At 33.9% G+C, this 17077-nt stretch overlaps 3 protein-coding genes across 3 annotated transcripts; 2 read left to right on the top strand and 1 right to left on the bottom strand.

Annotated features, from left to right (window-relative positions):
* Positions 1-253: 253 nt before the first annotated feature.
* LOC145608043 (peroxidase 57-like) lies at positions 254-3136 on the top strand. The gene is made up of 4 exons (XM_081663678.1): positions 254-671; positions 1587-1766; positions 1872-2031; positions 2504-3136. The coding sequence occupies exons 1-4, from the start codon at positions 324-326 to the stop codon at positions 2908-2910; spliced, it is 1095 nt and encodes a 364-aa protein (XP_081519804.1). The 5' UTR covers positions 254-323; the 3' UTR covers positions 2911-3136.
* Positions 3137-4637: 1501 nt separating this feature from the next.
* Positions 4638-8304, top strand: LOC145607952 (ATPase GET3D, chloroplastic-like). Its single transcript, XM_081663583.1, has 7 exons — positions 4638-4937; positions 5767-5910; positions 6006-6080; positions 6181-6374; positions 6494-6665; positions 6744-7160; positions 7914-8304. Exons 1-7 carry the CDS (start codon positions 4686-4688, stop codon positions 8043-8045), a joined length of 1386 nt encoding a protein of 461 aa, XP_081519709.1. The 5' UTR covers positions 4638-4685; the 3' UTR covers positions 8046-8304.
* Positions 8305-8599: 295 nt separating this feature from the next.
* On the bottom strand, positions 8600-16868 carry LOC145558228 (uncharacterized). Its single transcript, XM_081619388.1, has 11 exons — positions 16501-16868; positions 16322-16408; positions 15832-16005; positions 14504-14583; positions 13451-13539; positions 13209-13312; positions 13048-13129; positions 12873-12948; positions 12662-12776; positions 11846-12377; positions 8600-8974 (listed from the first exon to the last, which is right to left on the bottom strand). Exons 1-11 carry the CDS (start codon positions 16769-16771, stop codon positions 8884-8886), a joined length of 1701 nt encoding a protein of 566 aa, XP_081475514.1. The 5' UTR covers positions 16772-16868; the 3' UTR covers positions 8600-8883.
* Between the last annotated feature and the right edge of the window lie 209 nt (positions 16869-17077).

The following is a 17077-nucleotide window of genomic DNA, read 5'->3' as shown; positions in this document are numbered from 1 at the left end:
AACAACTAAGTTAAGGAGATGTGGTGCTCTGAATGGAATATTGTCAACTAGTTATTTTTTATATTTATCTCTCTTTGTCTCATGCATATATAAAGATAACTCTTGAGGGTTCAAACAAATCACCAACTTTTCTTCAAAATACTACTAGCCAAGCTAAAACCACTAAAGCTAGATATATACGTCTCTCACTTAGAGGAAATTCGGAAAAGAGTTAAAAGGCGCATTATTAATTAACAATATCAAATTCTGTCAAAGTTATAATACTGTCAAGTAAAGTTTAAAAACACACGTAAACTTAAGTTGAGGGGGTGTAGGAACTAAAAATGAGGCATTTAGTAGTTGTGGCCTTATTACTTGGGCTCATATCAATACTAAGTGAAGTGTGTGAGTGTACTCATCGTTTAAATTTGCAAATAGGGCCTATTGTGATTGGTCGAGGTCGAGGCCGAGGCCGAGGTAAGCCCTCTAAGGGTAGTCCTCCTCCACCTCCTCCTACCCCTCCTAGCCCTAGTACACCTTCTGAGTTGAAGGTAGGTTTTTACAAAGGATTATGTCCTAATAATGTGGATGTTGAGGCAAGTATTACAACCGAAGTTCAAATACAATTTGGCAAGGATCCAACTATTCTTCCTGCCCTTCTTCGCATGCAATTTCATGATTGTTTTGTTCATGTAAGTACCAACTTCTCTATTCAACTTTATTTTATTATTATTTTTTAACATAATCTCTCCTTCTATTTTAATGTTTTCACACTTTCTAAAGGTTATTTCAAAATTTTGTTTAAATTTAATTATTCACTCTTTGTCGTCAATATTTTTCTGAACATCATTATGTATATATGTTTTTTTTCTCTTACTTTTTTTCCCTGATTTCTCTAATTTGACATCTAAAACAACCATTGCTTATTTATGTAAATCCAATCTCTAAAATCTCCATATTTCCTTAAAATTATACTTTTAAAACTATAAGTATATCTTAATTTGCGATTCAAGGTCATTTTGTCCTTTTGCATACAAGTAAAAGAAATTGGCAATAAAAAAATAACTTAAAGAGTACCTTCATTAACTAAATAAATACATTCCGTGTCTTTTACATTGAAATCTTGTTTTTATTTTTTTTTTTTTTTTTGGGGGGGGGGGGGGGGGGGGGGGTTGTATTACCTTAAAAACATAATACGGAGTTGTCAAAAAAAAAAAAAAAATAATACGACTTTTTCTAGTAATATTAATATTAGTTATTTTGGAAACAAAGTTCTCAAGAACATACGACTTTTTCTAGTAATATTAATATTAATTATTTCGGAAACAAAGTTCTTAAGAACTTAATATTTAATTATCTTAACTATGAATTTGTAACACTAAAATGGATACCTAAGAAGACATACATTCTTTTGCGTACTTATACACGTTATAGTAAAGAACAAGAACAACATACCCTATATATCTACTGTCTACTCCTATCTTCTTATTATGGGCGCATGATTTCAATTTTTATTTTATCAATATTCTAAATAATTAATTAAATTCATTTACATATTTTTCTTATCCTGATTATTCATATTTGATTGACTTTATTAATGTTTATAGGGATGTGATGCGTCAATCCTGATAGCCGGGTCTTCAAGTGAGAGAACAGCAGGTCCTAATCTTAGTGTAAGAGGATATGATTTGATAGATACTTTAAAAGGTGTTGCAGAAGCCGCATGTCCGGATGTTGTCTCTTGTTCAGATATTATTGCAATCGCTACTAAAGAAGTACTTAAATTGGTAATATATATTCGAAATACAAAATAATTTTAATTTTTTTTTTTTTTTTTAAAAAACTTCGGATTAGAACTCATTATCTAACAATTTTCGGGTCATTATTTACAGGGAGGAGGACTAGAATATCTTGTAGAAACAGGACGAAGAGATGGACTCGTATCAAATGCCGATGATGTTGATCTTCCAAGTCCTTTTGCATCTGTTTCCGATAGCATTTCAGCCTTTGGTGCCAAAAATTTCAATCCTGAAGAAATGGTTGTTCTCTTAGGTATACTTCGAGCATATTCTCTTCTGATTATTTTTAGTTCAACTCTTAATTTCCTTCTCTTATAAAATATTCAGTTCAGTTCATTCAGCTCCAATAAGTTCAGCTTAGCTCAATTCAGTTAATCGGAATAGGGCCTTTGTACCACTATTTCATCTCCAATGCGTAGATATTTCCTCCAATTTTAGTTTAAAAATATTATAATTACTCCAACCAAACACCATATAATAGAGGTTGTTGCATATATTGCTTTTGGCCTTCAATATTTTTTTGGTCTTGAGCTCTATTTATGTAGTAGTAACATCTTATCGTGTCAACATGGGAATTAGGAAACATGGAAAGTTCTAATACACAAGGTTTTCTATATTTGTGTTGATTTCCCAATCTGAAACATTTTTCGTTTTAAAAATATTTTAGTTAATCGACATGACATGCACCTTTGACAATCTTACCTAATTTTATATTTGTGAAACAGGTTGTCATACGGTAGGAATATCACATTGTGACTTCTTTGAAGACCGTTTGTACCAAGATTCTAACCAATTCGACCCAAATATGGACTCAACCCTTCGAACACAATTGAAGCCGGTATGCCCTAAAGGAATGGGATCAAACAACGTTACCTTTCTTGATCAAAATCCGTCGAGCTCAAACATAGTTGACAACTCTTTCTTTGATCAAATTGTCAAGCAAAGAGGAATTTTACCAATTGATCAAGCACTAGCTCGTGATCGTCAAACAAAGGACTTCGTTCAACAACTCGCCCAAAATCCTAACGATTTCGCTACTAAATTGGCTAGTGCCATGGTGAAGTTGCAAGCACTTGATGTGCTCACTGGTAATCAAGGGCAAATTAGAAAAGTGTGTAGCAAGTTCAATTAGAGTGCTTCTTCAATTTGATGAATTGAAGCACAAGATTTTGAACGTTTCGACAAGGCATGATAATGAAGAGTCAAAGACTAAGCTACTTGGCATTCAAAAGAGAAGTCGAGTTATAATATTTGTAACATGTATTTTTTACAATAATAATGTAGTTGTTGTAATATTGTTGTGATTTGTGTCAATAATACATTTTCAATTTTGCTTACTAAAAGAAAGCAATATGCAAGTTTATATGATTTGATTGGAATTTGATTTGAGCTCATACAACCTAAAACTTGAAAAGAACAATGTGACTTATATAGCTAGCTAGGTCAATTCATCGTATTTCATGACCAATTAATCAATTATATTAGCTACTCAAATTAATTTGATAAAGAACCTCAAACCAATAACGTTATGGCCCCATGGGCCAATTATGAAATTGACCATTTGAATAACTAAAATAGTTCCAAACAACATGTTTACAGTCGTTAGTTATTACTAGAACCAATAATTACTAAGCAACAATTAAATTAAATTCAATTTTTAAATAATATACATAGTATATATATAGGTAAGGAGAATGAGGAAAAGTAGGAGACTGACATTGCGAGAAGAGCTCCTAATGCGTAGGATACAAGTGTAAGAAACAAAATAGAATTGTTACAAGGTACAATTTTCATACTATTACTAGCTCAAATGACCCACATTAGTTTATTTAGTTATAAGTCAACTGCTCAATTTACCTCATAATATGTGTTGAATAGTTCAATTGTCAAATTTGTTGGGAAGAAGATGAATATCACGAGGCCTCCACAAACTCTTAACTAAGGTTATATAGCCTTCAATTGAAATATTTTTACGCCTTGTTCAACTACAAGAACAATATCGTTGTGGATTAGTCGTTAAACTTTTAAACTAAAAAATTCTCGAGATTGAACTCAAACAAGCTACGATATACCATATACATACATAACAAGAAAAATTCTCAATCTAAGTTCAATTTGTGAATAATAGGAGTAGTATTTGTTACCCTCACTGGCACTCCATATCAAGTGTTTAGATGATATCTTCAAACTACCAACAAAGAATTAAATTGATATTAATAAAACTAAAATTCAATTTTTGTGTTTGTTAATACAAACGCAAACGAATTATTGATATCATTTAAGCACTATCAACCATATTATTGCAATCATTAATGATTAAAGCTATTATAGGTTGAGAAATGCCCGCGTAACTACACGGACGTTCGCGTGAACCAATCCTATCAACCCCAAGCTCGAGCTCGGCACATCAGTTCATTAGTCATCACACAAGACACAACTCTCCACACTAACACTAACATGTTTCAAATATATACTACATCCGTTACAGGTTATGTGCAACGATTGAACATTTTTCCTCTCTACTTTATGTCAAATCGTTACACATAATCTGTAACGGAGGTAATATTAAAAAAAAAAAAAAAAAAAAAAAAAAAAAAAAAAAAAAAGGAAACTCACTTAAATTATTATCTTTGAAACCCAGAACTGTGTAAAGGATTTGTCAAATCATATTAATTGATATTGTTTATAGTTAGCAATCCCTTGATTTACTCTTTAGATTGATAGTCAAAGATATCCCTTATTCTTAGCTAATGTTCCTAGACAAATATTCCAATGTATCTAGTCGTATTATATTGCTTAATCATGTACTATATATACTCATGGAATCACATCAATATAATTAAGCTTTCCAACATTCTCTTTCTCATAACTCTATCAGTACTGCTGAAAGGACTACATACCAAGAACATGGCTAATTCTCTCTCTTCCTCTCTCCAATCACTGCCATTTCTTCCATTTTCAACTTCCTTAAACCCTAATTTCATCGATTATACTCGTCCACAATTTACTGGAACAAGAAGAAGAGGAAGAAAAGCCTTACAATTAGTTATCCAAGCTAATTCCAGCAACCAAAATTCCGATGAAAGTTCGACAAAATTGATTACTTTTCTGGGTAAAGGAGGTTCTGGAAAGACCACTGCTGCTGTCTTTGCTGCTAAAGTTCGTACACATTCTTTTAAATTTGATTATAAAATTAATATTCCCATTTTTATTATAATTTTGATGAAGTTATGGTTTATTTTGCCTATTTCAGCTATTTTATGCAGTGTTTTATTTTTATTATTAAATTCTGAAATTATCTGAATACATTGAGATTGATTGCTAATTTATGAACATGATTTTGGTTTTCTGGAAGTTACTTGAAAAAGAAAGCTGCAGATTGAAAATAGATGTAGCTTAACTTAGTAAGATTGTAAATTATCATTGATTTTATTAACTAGGATACATTGTGATTATTCTGGGTGTGGAATCTGAGAGAAGAGCTTTTGGGGTTGGTTATGGTGTAGTTAACATGTAAATTGTGATTGTTTTTCTTTAGTATTAGTAGGATACATTATGATAGGTGCTACATATTAGAAACTAGAAATGCAGTTCTCAAAAAAAAAAAAACTAGAAATGCAAATTTCAATCATACTCATGGACTCGTGATACCCACTTTCTCAGTATGTTGGTGGCTGGTGTAGAAATTTTGATACGGTTTTTCTCAAATAGAATTGTTCTCAACTAGAATTTACAATGATCTAAAATCGAAATCGGGATTGAAAATAGTTAGTCAATTATATGTTGAGGAACTTAATCCTCCCTTCTCACTATTCAGTTAGCAATCAAAAGGTTTTTTTGGTAATTCATAGTGGTAATCAAAGCAATAGTCAGCTTATACTCGATAGCTTACGGGCTTTACTATATGGGGTTGATTGATGCACAATATTCTTCACTTGAGCTTAATCTTTGACCTTATCTTTAACAATAGTTCATTTTTTTGAACCAGCACTATGCAAAAGCAGGATATAACACATGCTTGGTGACACATTCTATGAACCTCACTGCTGAATACCTTCTAAATTGCAGTATTGGAACAACGCCGGCCATATGTAGCGACAACCTTTCAGCTGTTAGGTTGGAAACAACTAAAGTGTGTATTTTCTTGCCTTGCCTCTGCCTTTGCTCTAACTGGAGAACATTTTGAACATGTCTGCTCTCAAGCTAATAAATTTATGATACATGTAGATGCTCCTTGAACCTCTTAAGCGGCTAAAGAAAGCAGATGCTAGTGTTAACATGACACAAGGGGCCCTTGAAGGGGTGGGTATGTAACAACTACTAGTGTTATTAACCTATAATATGAAAGTCTCTTGTGAGATTCGTATATTAAGTTACTCATTCCTATATGCTGTGAATATAGATTGTTGGGGAAGAGCTGGGAGTGCTTCCTGGAATGGATTCTATATTTTCTAATTTTGCCCTTGAAAAGTTTGTTGGAACTTTGGGAATCAAAGCTTTGAGAACTGATATCAAGGACAAATTTGATGTTGTCATATACGATGGTGTAAGTACTGAGGAGACTTTACGATTGATAAGTGCTGCAAGCAGTGCAAGGTGATGAATTTTTCAATGCTCTGAGCCCTTTGATTTTTTCTAGAACAATTATGATGGTCTGTCAGTTTGTTTCTTTCTTTCTTGGTTTTCTTTTATGAAATTATGCTTCTGTTTTGCAGACTTTATGTTAAGTATCTACGTAGCTTAGCCGAAAAAACTGATTTTGGAAGATTGGCTAGTCCATCAATGTTAAGATTAGTAGATGAGGCCATGAATTCTAGTGGAGGTAGCTCCACTTTCAATGGGAAATTGAGTTCAGAAATATGGGATTCTCTTGAGAGGATTCTTGAGGTATTGGAGATTCTTTTTCACACAATAACAGTTCTCTGTGAAACATTGTGATTGATTGCATTGGTTTTCTATCTCCAGAGAGGAGCTTCAACATTTGCAGATCCACGGAAGTTTGGCTGCTACATTGTAACAGATCCATGCAATCCCATATCTGTAAATACTGCATTGCGTTACTGGGGATGTACGATACAAGCTGGTGCAAATATTTCTGGAGTACTAGGCAAAGCTTCTCAGTCTTCTGTGGAATCTGTGGAAAGTGTCAAAGATAATTTCTTGCCTTTACCATTTGCTTATATTCCAGATTTTGGTAAACATTCTTCCTTGGATTGGGATATGATAATTTCACATGCTGAGAGTAAAAATGCCAGAGAACTTCTGCACCTTCCGAATGAGAATCCTAAAAACGTAATGACCCCAATCAAGTTTGATCCATCAAATAGATGTATCACTCTTTTCATGCCTGGTTTTGCCAAGTCGGAGATCAAGCTCTATCAGGTATCCTTGGCTACTTCCTCTTGGTGCTGTCATAGGCCTTTAATGCTCTGTAGTTGCATTTCCTGAGACTGTTCCAAGGTCAACTATAGATCATGATATTTGTTTCACTAGTCCATTCTTTTCTTGCGAAATACGTAGTAATGAAACAACTTTTGGGTATATAAACATTTATGAGTACAAAACTTCCTTTCTTTTTTTGTGGTGGAGGGGGAGGGGGGTGAGATGTGAGGGGTGACAAGATAATATTGTGTAGTGAGTGGAATTACCAGTGCTGCCACTAGTCATCATTACTAATACAATTGGCCTCTGAGCCAGTCACTGGCTTCGTGCTTTCCTTGTAACCTTTGAAGTGTATGTCCTGGAGCCCTAGACTACTTGTTAAAGTACATTCTAAGTGTTTCTGTGATGTAAAAAGAGAAAATTATGAATGTAGCTCTAATAAAACATAATTATAGTGTAGTGAAATGGGAATTACCAGTGCCGCCGCTAGTCCTCACCACTTACCTTAGAGCCACTGATCCAGCATACATTGGGCCAGCCCTGGGCTTCATTTTTTCCTGGTAACCTTTTAGTTGTATGTGTATGTCCTTGCTTAAGAGGAACTAGACTAGTTAAAGCACATCCTGAGTGTTACTGTGATTTTAAAGAGAACATGCTGAAAAGTAGATGTAAGCCTGTAACAAGACAGTTATGATTTATCTCTCTATTGTTTATTTGATTTTACTGATTCTTAGCATTTTTAAAAACATGCAGTATCGAGGTGGATCAGAGTTGCTGGTGGAAGCCGGGGACCAAAGAAGAGTCATCATGCTACCTCGTGGGATTCAAGGAAAGGTAGGAGGTGCTAAATTTACAGACAGAAGTCTTGTAATTACAATGAAATAGTGATTCTCTCGAAGTGATTGATATATCAGAAGCATGGGCTGATGATCAAAGTAATAAGGTTGTAACATATCTTTTGGCCCTTCAAAGGTGCTAACAAATCAGTAATTTGACCATTTATAGAGCTTCATTTTAAAGCCTGGGATAACTTGATACGGTATTTTTTTTTTGTCAAGTTATTGTAATCAACTTTTGAGTTCCTGAAGAATCAAAGCTATTGTTCATTCATTCAATTCACGGTCTTCTGTAACCTTATCAATAATCCTGGTGTATGGTTGTTCTAATATGTAACCTATACATTCAGTTTCTAAACATTTTCGCATTTAAATATCATAAATCTAATCAGTTCAGAGTCTTAGAAATTTCCTCTATATAAGCATCATTCATTCATTCGTGTTGCCGTTGGCATTATCCATGTGGTTACAAGATTGCCCCGACTTAAATTGTCCACAACAGCTGATAATTTGTGTGATTCCACTTATGCAGCCAGTATTTTCAATCTCTCTAGACTCATGGCTTGTCAAAAAACTGGGTATTTTCTCACCACATAAAATCCGTTAGCCGCAAATATCTTATACTTTATTTGACTTGAACTCGTGCAATGGCAGCATTGCCATCAACATATATATACAGAGTTTACAGTGCAAAAATCATGTCAGATAGATTGGGTATGAAGAAGATTGCCACGAAAATCAGATGAACAAAGGCCCTAATCTAATTACAAATGTACAAGGTCCCTGAGACAGGTTATTACACAAAAGTGATCAGACAACCAAAAAAATCTTTATGTTTTCCCAAGAGCAATAAATCAATCTTCCTATTCCTGAAGCATATCTTATTATTATTGACTATCCCATTTCCATCGCCGGCTCACCTCCTCAAGAACCTTTGATCGAGCTTTGCTTTTCCTTGCTTCATCTTCTATCCAAGATCTGCATTAGGAGATAGAATGATTAATGACAAATAGGAACCTATAGCAATTACTATCCCATTCTTAAAATCAAGGCCGTCTTAAACATTTTCAAGGCCCTATTCTAATCTTAAAGTAAGGCCCTTATTTTTATTTTTATTTTTAAAAAAAAAAATTATAATAATGAAAAAATAAACTCAATTTTAAAAAAAAAAAAATTTAATTACTCTGTCAAGGAACATATTAATTTAGTAATCCAATCATTCAATTACAAATTGTTGAAAATGAAAACATTTTACAATTGTGCTTGAGAATCAAGATAAAAATAAATAAAAAAAAATAACACAAATCTTCATAACAATAAAACATTCAACTTCATTTTAAAAAAATCTAAAATCAACTACTAAGTAGGGATGGCAATCTAGTCCGGATCCGACCCTACTCCGCCCCGATCCGAGGAAAAATATCTGCTCCGAGTCCGAGAAAAAAGTAATTCGAGTTCGACTCCGTTAGAATAATCAGACTCCGAGTCGGAGGAGGGTCGGAGTCGGATCCTACAAAAAATCCGAGAAAAAAATCCAACTCCGACAAATGTCCGACTTTAACGGATTATCCGACTCCGACTTCAATAGATAGTGGATTTTTGTGTGGGTCATGGTGGCATTGGGTGTGGGTTGTAAAGACCCAAATAGCCCAACATCTCAAAGTATATTGAAAAAAAAAAAAAAAAAAAAAAAAACTCGGAGTCGGGTCGGGTCGGAGGTCGGATATTGAAGTCGGAGTCGGATTTAACCTCCAACTTCCTGTCGGGTCCGAGTCGGATTTAGCATAATCCGCTCCGAGTCCGACCCGTTGCCATCCCTAAGTACTAAGAGTCTAAAATTCTATAAAAATGAAAAATCAGAACAAAAAAAATATAATTACACATAGAACTACTGGATTTAGCATACCCCATAAGCAATCCACAAGCAATGCAAGAGGTTAATTAATTTTAATCTTTTACCAATCTAGATCAAATTGTTGACTGGTATTATTGGTTTGCAGAAATACAGTGATTTGATGGGAAGATGTTAGGTAGTGATTAATTTGGGAGAAAATTAATTATTAAACATTTCTCAAATCATTTGATAAATTGATTAATGTCTTAAAAGGTTTTATGGAGTTTCTGGGTATAAGATGATAATCAACGGATAATGAAATTTTAAAGTTTTGACAACTTTATGAGAATTGCAATACATTGATGGGGGTAATTAAGTTCTAGGAATCTGGTATAATTGTGTTTATTTAACTTTGATGCGTGTGAATACAAGAAGTCAGAGGAAATAGTTTTTTTTTTTTTAACAACGGGGCTCTGATGTTGGGCCCTCAATATTAGGGGGTCCTGTGTCCGTTTGCACTTAGCTGGCCCTGCTTGAAATAATGGTCATATATATTTGAGGATGGGAAATAAAAAGCTCACCTAATAAGATTTGTGGCTTTACTAAGATTTAGTGGGGGGAGTATAGTCCAATTTGAAAGGAATTTTAGTAAACTAGTGTCATAATAATAATTATTTATTTAATAAAAATTAAAAATTAAAAAAAATTAAAAAAAAAATTTAAAAAAAAAAGCAGAAAACAAAAAACAAAGTGCTTCGTAATTTTCTTGTTGGTAGCTCGGTAATTATATATGAACAACATGAATACTGGGAAGGCTTAAGCTAAAATGAAATCTTTAATAGCTAGATTCTGAAGACTTAACTCTCCATTATTTAAATGGCTACTATTCTGTTACTACACGAACCAGATGATGCTAAGCCGGCTAAGGGCCTGTGCAAACAGACCCTTAGCACAAGGCCCTGTAATATTGAGGGCCCAACATTTTCAGAGTCCCATTGTTAAAAAAAATAAATAAATAAATAAAATAAAATAAAATCATTTCCTCTAACTTCTTGTATTCACAAGCATCAGAGCTAAATAAACACAATTATACTAGATTCTTAGAACTTAATTACCCCCATCAATGCATTGCAATTCTCATAAAGTTGTCAAAACTTCAAAATTTCATTCATTACTAATTTTCCGTTGATTATCAACTTATACCCATAAACTCCATAAAACCTTTTAAGACTCCTACCCTTCTCTGCTATTTAATCAGTCTATCAAACGATTTGAGAAATGTTTAATAATTAATTTTCTGCCCAAACTAATCACCGGTAAAATTATTGGCACCTAACATTTTCCCATCAAATCACTATATTTCTACAAAACCAATAATATCAATCAACCATTTGATCTAGATCGGTAAAATATTAAGATTAATTAAGCTCTTGCATTGCTTGTGGATTGCTCATGAGGTATGTTAAATCCAGTAATTCTATGTGTAATTATTTTTTTTTTTTTTTTTTGTTCTGATTTTTCATTTTTATAGAATTTAAGACTTTTAGTAGTTGATTTTAAATTTTTTAAAAGTTAAGTTAAATGTTTAATTGTTATGAAGATTTGTGTTTTTTTTTTTTTTAATTCTCAAGCACATATGTAAAATGTTTTCATTTTCAAAAACTTGTAATTGAATGATTGGATTGCCAGATTAATATGTTCATCGACAGAGTAATTAAAAAATAAAAAGCTGAAAAAAAAAAATTTGAGTTTATTTTTTCATTATTATAATTGTTTTTTTCTTTTTTTTTTTTTTTTTTTTTTTTTATAAGGGTCTTATTTTTAAGATTAGAACAGGACCCCGAAAATGTTTAAGATGGCCCTGATGCTAAGTTTATTCAGAATCATTTTAGTGAGATTAATGTTTTAAAAAAATTTTAAGGTCATCATAAACCAGCAGCTTTACATTTTTCTTAGTTATTAGTTATAAGAAAATAGAAATTGGAATGTTCAGACTCAAAATCAGGAAATTCTACCTCAAGATTCGAAGAGCTTCAATCTCAGCCTCTAGCACAGACTTGGCATCAAGTATTCCTTCCTTCTTTATTTGTAAATCAGAACGAAGAGTTTGCACTATTTCCTCATCAGAAGATTGTTCAGTTCTCTCTGATGCAAGCCTCTCGGAAATTTCATTAATTTCCTCCCTCAGAGCCTCTAAAAGTTGCTTCTGACAGTCCATTGCAGCTTTCTCCTTCAAAAACCCATTTACAGCTCCCTCTTGCAAAATCTTCTCTTGTTCCAAAAGGTTGACAGCATCTACATAAAACTGCTGCACTTTTAGGCCCCGTTTCTTCTCCTCTTCCATCTTTTCAGCCCACCACCTCTCTATTTCCCCTCGATCTAATAACTCCTGTCTTATCGCTTCTTTTGCAGCTACTCTAGAAGATTCCTCTTCCTTCAATCTTAACAATTCACTCTGAATGGCTTCTATCATGCGGCCACTTGTGAGGACAACAGCTGCTTGTGCTATTGTTGAAGGTTTGTCTGGCTGAAGGCGCCTGATTTGTCCTGCAATGAGAATGAAATTAGATACCAGCTTATGGTGCATTAACAGCAGAGAACAAGGATGCCTCAGAGAGTCAGATGACTTAGAGGAGTCCATCAACATAAAAATTTGTGGGCAAAATGTGTTAATAACCAAGAAGACCTTTTAGGATCCCGGGTTCCCCAGCCTTATCTGACAACTTTTCTGTAGGGTATAACCAGATTACACATGTATTGAGGCCCTAAATACTTTCTACGTAGTACATACTACATAAGAGGCAGTAAGAAAGAAAATGCTAGCAACCTACCAAACACTCTTCTAAGTAGGCTTCTGTCCCCAGCAAGCATATCCATATAAAGTCCTGGCCATTCATCTGAGTTTGTCCTCCTCGCGTCCATTAAGTCCAATTTTGTTTTCAGTAACTGGACTGTTAAAGAGTCAGTCTCTAGAAGTTGAAAATCATCTTAGTAAGCTAAGAATAGCCAAGCATTAACAGCAATATTCTGAATAACTTCTACCTCTGGATTTCGGGTGGTGGAAAAATCATATTCCAGCTGGGATCTCCATTCTATTAGATCTCGTCGAGATAAAAATCTACAAAATTAAAATAGAGTCAAAATCACTTCAATATTCCGTTTCAATCATGCCAACATATTCAGGCATATAATAGCCCCTAGCTAAGCTACACAGTACCTTTCAGGGGAAAAATTCAAACCTCCATCAAATTTATGCTTCAATGATAGTTTACTTGGCACAACACCAGCTTCTGCTAGGGCTGAAATGCAATGGCAACTCACTTTTTTAAGTTAACGTACACAAATTCCATAGAAAGAGATTGAATAATAGATCATTACCCTGTATGGAGTCAAAATCTGGGTCTACATTAGTCACATCCTCGTAAGCAAAAATTACTGATCCAGAGAGAGCAACTTCTGGTATAATCTTGTACTTTGGGTTCCTACAAGGCAAGCATAACATACAAAAAAGAGATGCAAAAAGTTATATTATGAGTTTCTGGCAAGTGAAGACTAGAAAATTGCAACAATCAAAAAAAGATACTTGACCATTAAAAAGTAACATACTAAAGCTTTGGTACCTTTCCAATAATGAACTAGCTCGAACTAACCACCTTGCGTATTCTCTCCGGGTGCAGAGTTCATTAGCCTTGACATCTTCATCTAAAATCTGCATACCTTAACCGCATTTCAGAATACTATGCTCAGAACTCAACTGGTTTTAAACTTTTTGTTATAAAAGATAAGTTAGTTTATGACAACCCAATAAACATCAGGACTTCTGCAGCAACACTTTACGATATATGAACAACCACATGATCTTTCAAGAAAGTATTACTTAAACCAAAAAAGGAGACCATCGCGTACCATATCTTTTTATATTCATTTGCTTGTTGCTACATATCTTTAATAAGACCCCACTTAATACCTATTTCTGATATATAAATGTATTAATACAATTGAAGTTCAGGGAACAAACCTTAGATCTTTAGACTTTATTTTAGGTGAAGGGAATAGGGTCTAAGAGAATAAGGATATAATATAAAAAAAACATGAGCACAATACTAATCATAGTTTATAGCATACAATGAAATAGTAAGTCATCTAGTAAAAGAGTGAACATAATCATCTCTGTTAGCATGAAAAATGAGCACATGCCAATAGTGTGCAATACACTAATCTCGTGACTTGAGAATCATATTCAAAGCAATTAAATTAATGGCCTTCTACATTAGTGACTCCATATAATTTATAGCAGACTCCCAAAATGATATACTAAAATCATCCCAAAAGAGGTTATAGGTCAGGCAACAAAGTGTAAGCTTGCCTGAGTTGACAAAGCTACTCATTAGCTTTTTCTTTCAATCGTCAAATAGTCAAATATATTAAACAGACAGATACCATATAATTCATTTATAAAGGAAACTACTTAAGCAATGGTAATTAAGAAGCCTTTAATTTTAATAGCAATGGTAATTAAGAAGCCTTTATCAACCCCTTTATATCACAGCACCATATAATTCATTTATAAAGGAAACTACTGCAGCAACCATCATACATTATCAGATTACAGAAGCTACTCCAACAGAAGTAACAAGTAATTAGCTTATCAAACAGTATTTCAAGGAACAAACCTTCAGTTTTCTCAAAGCATGCATAGCTTCTAGCTGATTAGAATCCACAGCAACATCAACAACACGAGTTTGGCGGTTTTCTACGAATCAAATCCCAGCTATTGTTAGCAGGATGTAATAAATTTATCTACCTCAGTGAGTAATAGAAAAAAAATTATCCAAAAGAATTTTTAAAAAAAGAAACATCGGCAGGGGGCACAAACTCCAAATGAAAACCTTATATCCCTTGGGGGGAGGAAGTTCCAACCTGGGTTTACACTCAATTTTAAAGTCTAGAATAATCCTCCATTGAAAAGCTAACATATAGACAGAAATAGGAAATGAAGAAAAAGGCTCAATGGGGGAAGATAGAAGCAATAGGTGTTGCTAAATTCTAAAGTAACAAAGTGAGAAAATACCAAATAAGCCAAATTTAAGAAACTAATACTTCCTCCGTTTCCATTTAGTTGACGCGTTTGATTTAGGCACATATATTAAAGAGAGGAGAGAGTGAGAGAGAATGAAAAAGCAAGTGGGGTAGCTTGTAAATGCAAGGTAAAAAAGTTACCCTAAAAGAAAACGTGTCAACTAAAAAAAACTTCCTAAAAAGGAATACGTGTCAACTAAAAAGAAACGGATGTAGTATCAATCAATTAAAGCCTTAATCCCATAAGTGGGGTAGGCAAATTAAAGAAACTTAGAAAGCACATATTCTGTCCAAGCAAAAAAGTAGTATAAAAAAACTTTAAATGTATAGACAAGTAGACCACAAATAGAAATTTGGAAATAATGGGAGCAGTAGAAAGATAAATAAATGACAAAGTAATATTGTAATCATGTCATACTACTTATTTCATAAGGCTCTGTATCAGGCTGTCTTTATATGATACTCAGTAAGGTACATCCTCCTCCCCAAAAGGTTTGTCACTTTTGAGTTTTTGGGACAGCCACACAGTGGTGTTTCTCTATGCATTCAAATCACTTATATTAGTTCTTCAACCAGAGATTTTATACATTACTTGGACTTTTCATTCTTTGTTTCTATCTTTCTTTCATCATTAGTTGCATAAATGTTATGGAAACACCAGTCGTGTTGTTTCTGGATTACTGTTAATTGTCTCAGGAAGCTGCCAAAGACATTGACTGCCTTAAAAAAGAACTTAGTCCAATGATAGAAGCTACGTACAAGCCAAGTAGCCAGCTTTCATACAAACAACTAAGTCTAAAAAGAAACAAATGTCAGGTACATTGATGTTCGTCATCATAATATGGATAATTTGTTTTTTCACTGATGTCACAAAATTTCTAGTTGCAAAATATAACAACTTGAATTATAATCAGAAACATACCTGATTTCGCAGACTTTGACACCACATCAAAAGAATCTGCCTGAGACGTCTCAGAAACTTCAATTCCCACATCAGGTTCAGGTTCATCAAAATCAACAGGTTTAGTTTCAACAACTTCGACAGCAACTTCTACTAAAGAACCAGGAGATGAACTTCTAAACGGCAATCGGAATCCTGGACATATAACACTATACACTTAGAGGCCAAACCCGCAAATCTTTCAAACCACAATGGGAGCAACAATCAAACAAAAATCACTTTATTTAGGCATAAAGCTTATCAACCACGCTAGCTATACAAGATAAACGACTATGTATTAATACATTTCGTTAGTTCGGTAAATGATTCATGACAAAAGCACGCATTGATCAGTGTTATCAATGTTTAATGCTTCCTTTGTTGAATAAATTCCTATCCTTAGAAACTACATTATCATTTAGCTTAAAAATAAATGCCAAAACATAGAAAATTATAAATTGAAAAGGCTAACCATTTTTGGAGAGCGAGAAATGAGCTAAAGCAGCGACAAGAACAGCAATTGAAGTCCCAACACCAGCAACCAAAAGTGTCGGAAACCCTACACAAATTCCAACAACCAAATATATCAGTAAAAAAACAAAAACCCCATTTCAAAATCAAAATTAATCATCAAAATCAGATTAAAAAAACCTTTCTTTTTGTGGGGAATCAGAGGTTCAGAAACAGCCCAACCACCAAAATCATCGGTTCCGGCATCATCGGGAAGAACCCAAGAGACATTGGAGGAATTGTCAACAATGGCGGAAGAAAGGCGGAGGGTGGGTTTAGCAAGACTGTGATGAGAGAGAAAAGTGATCGGAGAAGTGAAGGGATGGTGGAGATGGCGGCGAGGAGAGAGAGAGTGGGTGTGAGTGAGGAGGAGAGAGAATGAAGTTGGAGAAGTTGTTGTTGAACTGCACATTTTTTTGGTTTGGAAAATTGGAAGGGTTTAGGGAGAGAGATCCAAGAGTTTGTATGAGTTAGGGTTGAGTAGTTTGGTTCATGGCTGATTTTGATGAGAGATGATAGTCAATGCATATGTACTTTGAACTTGTGAGGGAAATTTGGTTTTGGCAAACTTAATGGTGTGGCATGACAAAAATACACTCAAATTGATTCCAAAAAAATAGTTTATTTTTATTTTGAAAATCTATGCTAATTCCTCTTACTTATTGAAAATACTTTTTATATGTATGGATTACTCTGTAATATTACAAGGGTGTTAATG

The sequence above is a fragment of the Chenopodium album genome, chromosome 1 (assembly GCF_948465745.1).
Source record: "Chenopodium album chromosome 1, dcCheAlbu1.1, whole genome shotgun sequence".
In the NCBI taxonomy this organism is placed as follows: domain Eukaryota; kingdom Viridiplantae; phylum Streptophyta; class Magnoliopsida; order Caryophyllales; family Amaranthaceae; genus Chenopodium; species Chenopodium album.
The sequence above is the reverse complement of the archived record's forward strand: the minus strand, read 5'-3'. Positions and strand labels throughout refer to the sequence as shown.

Excerpts from the sequence above, each read along its gene's own strand:
- LOC145607952 (XM_081663583.1), top strand. The coding sequence starts at position 4,686 with ATGGCTAATTCTCTCTCTTCCTCTCTCCAATCACTGCCATTTCTTCCA. Across the intron at positions 4,938-5,766 it reads CTGCTGTCTTTGCTGCTAAA|CACTATGCAAAAGCAGGATA; the intron begins GTTCGTACACAT and ends TTTTTGAACCAG. Across the intron at positions 7,161-7,913 it reads CGGAGATCAAGCTCTATCAG|TATCGAGGTGGATCAGAGTT; the intron begins GTATCCTTGGCT and ends AAAAACATGCAG.
- LOC145608043 (XM_081663678.1), top strand. The coding sequence starts at position 324 with ATGAGGCATTTAGTAGTTGTGGCCTTATTACTTGGGCTCATATCAATA. Across the intron at positions 672-1,586 it reads TTCATGATTGTTTTGTTCAT|GGATGTGATGCGTCAATCCT; the intron begins GTAAGTACCAAC and ends TAATGTTTATAG. Across the intron at positions 1,767-1,871 it reads CTAAAGAAGTACTTAAATTG|GGAGGAGGACTAGAATATCT; the intron begins GTAATATATATT and ends CATTATTTACAG.
- LOC145558228 (XM_081619388.1), bottom strand. The coding sequence starts at position 16,771 with ATGTGCAGTTCAACAACAACTTCTCCAACTTCATTCTCTCTCCTCCTC. Across the intron at positions 13,540-14,503 it reads ATGCTTTGAGAAAACTGAAG|ATTTTAGATGAAGATGTCAA; the intron begins GTTTGTTCCTTG and ends TAAGGTATGCAG. Across the intron at positions 12,777-12,872 it reads CCACCACCCGAAATCCAGAG|TTACTGAAAACAAAATTGGA; the intron begins GTAGAAGTTATT and ends TTAACAGTCCAG.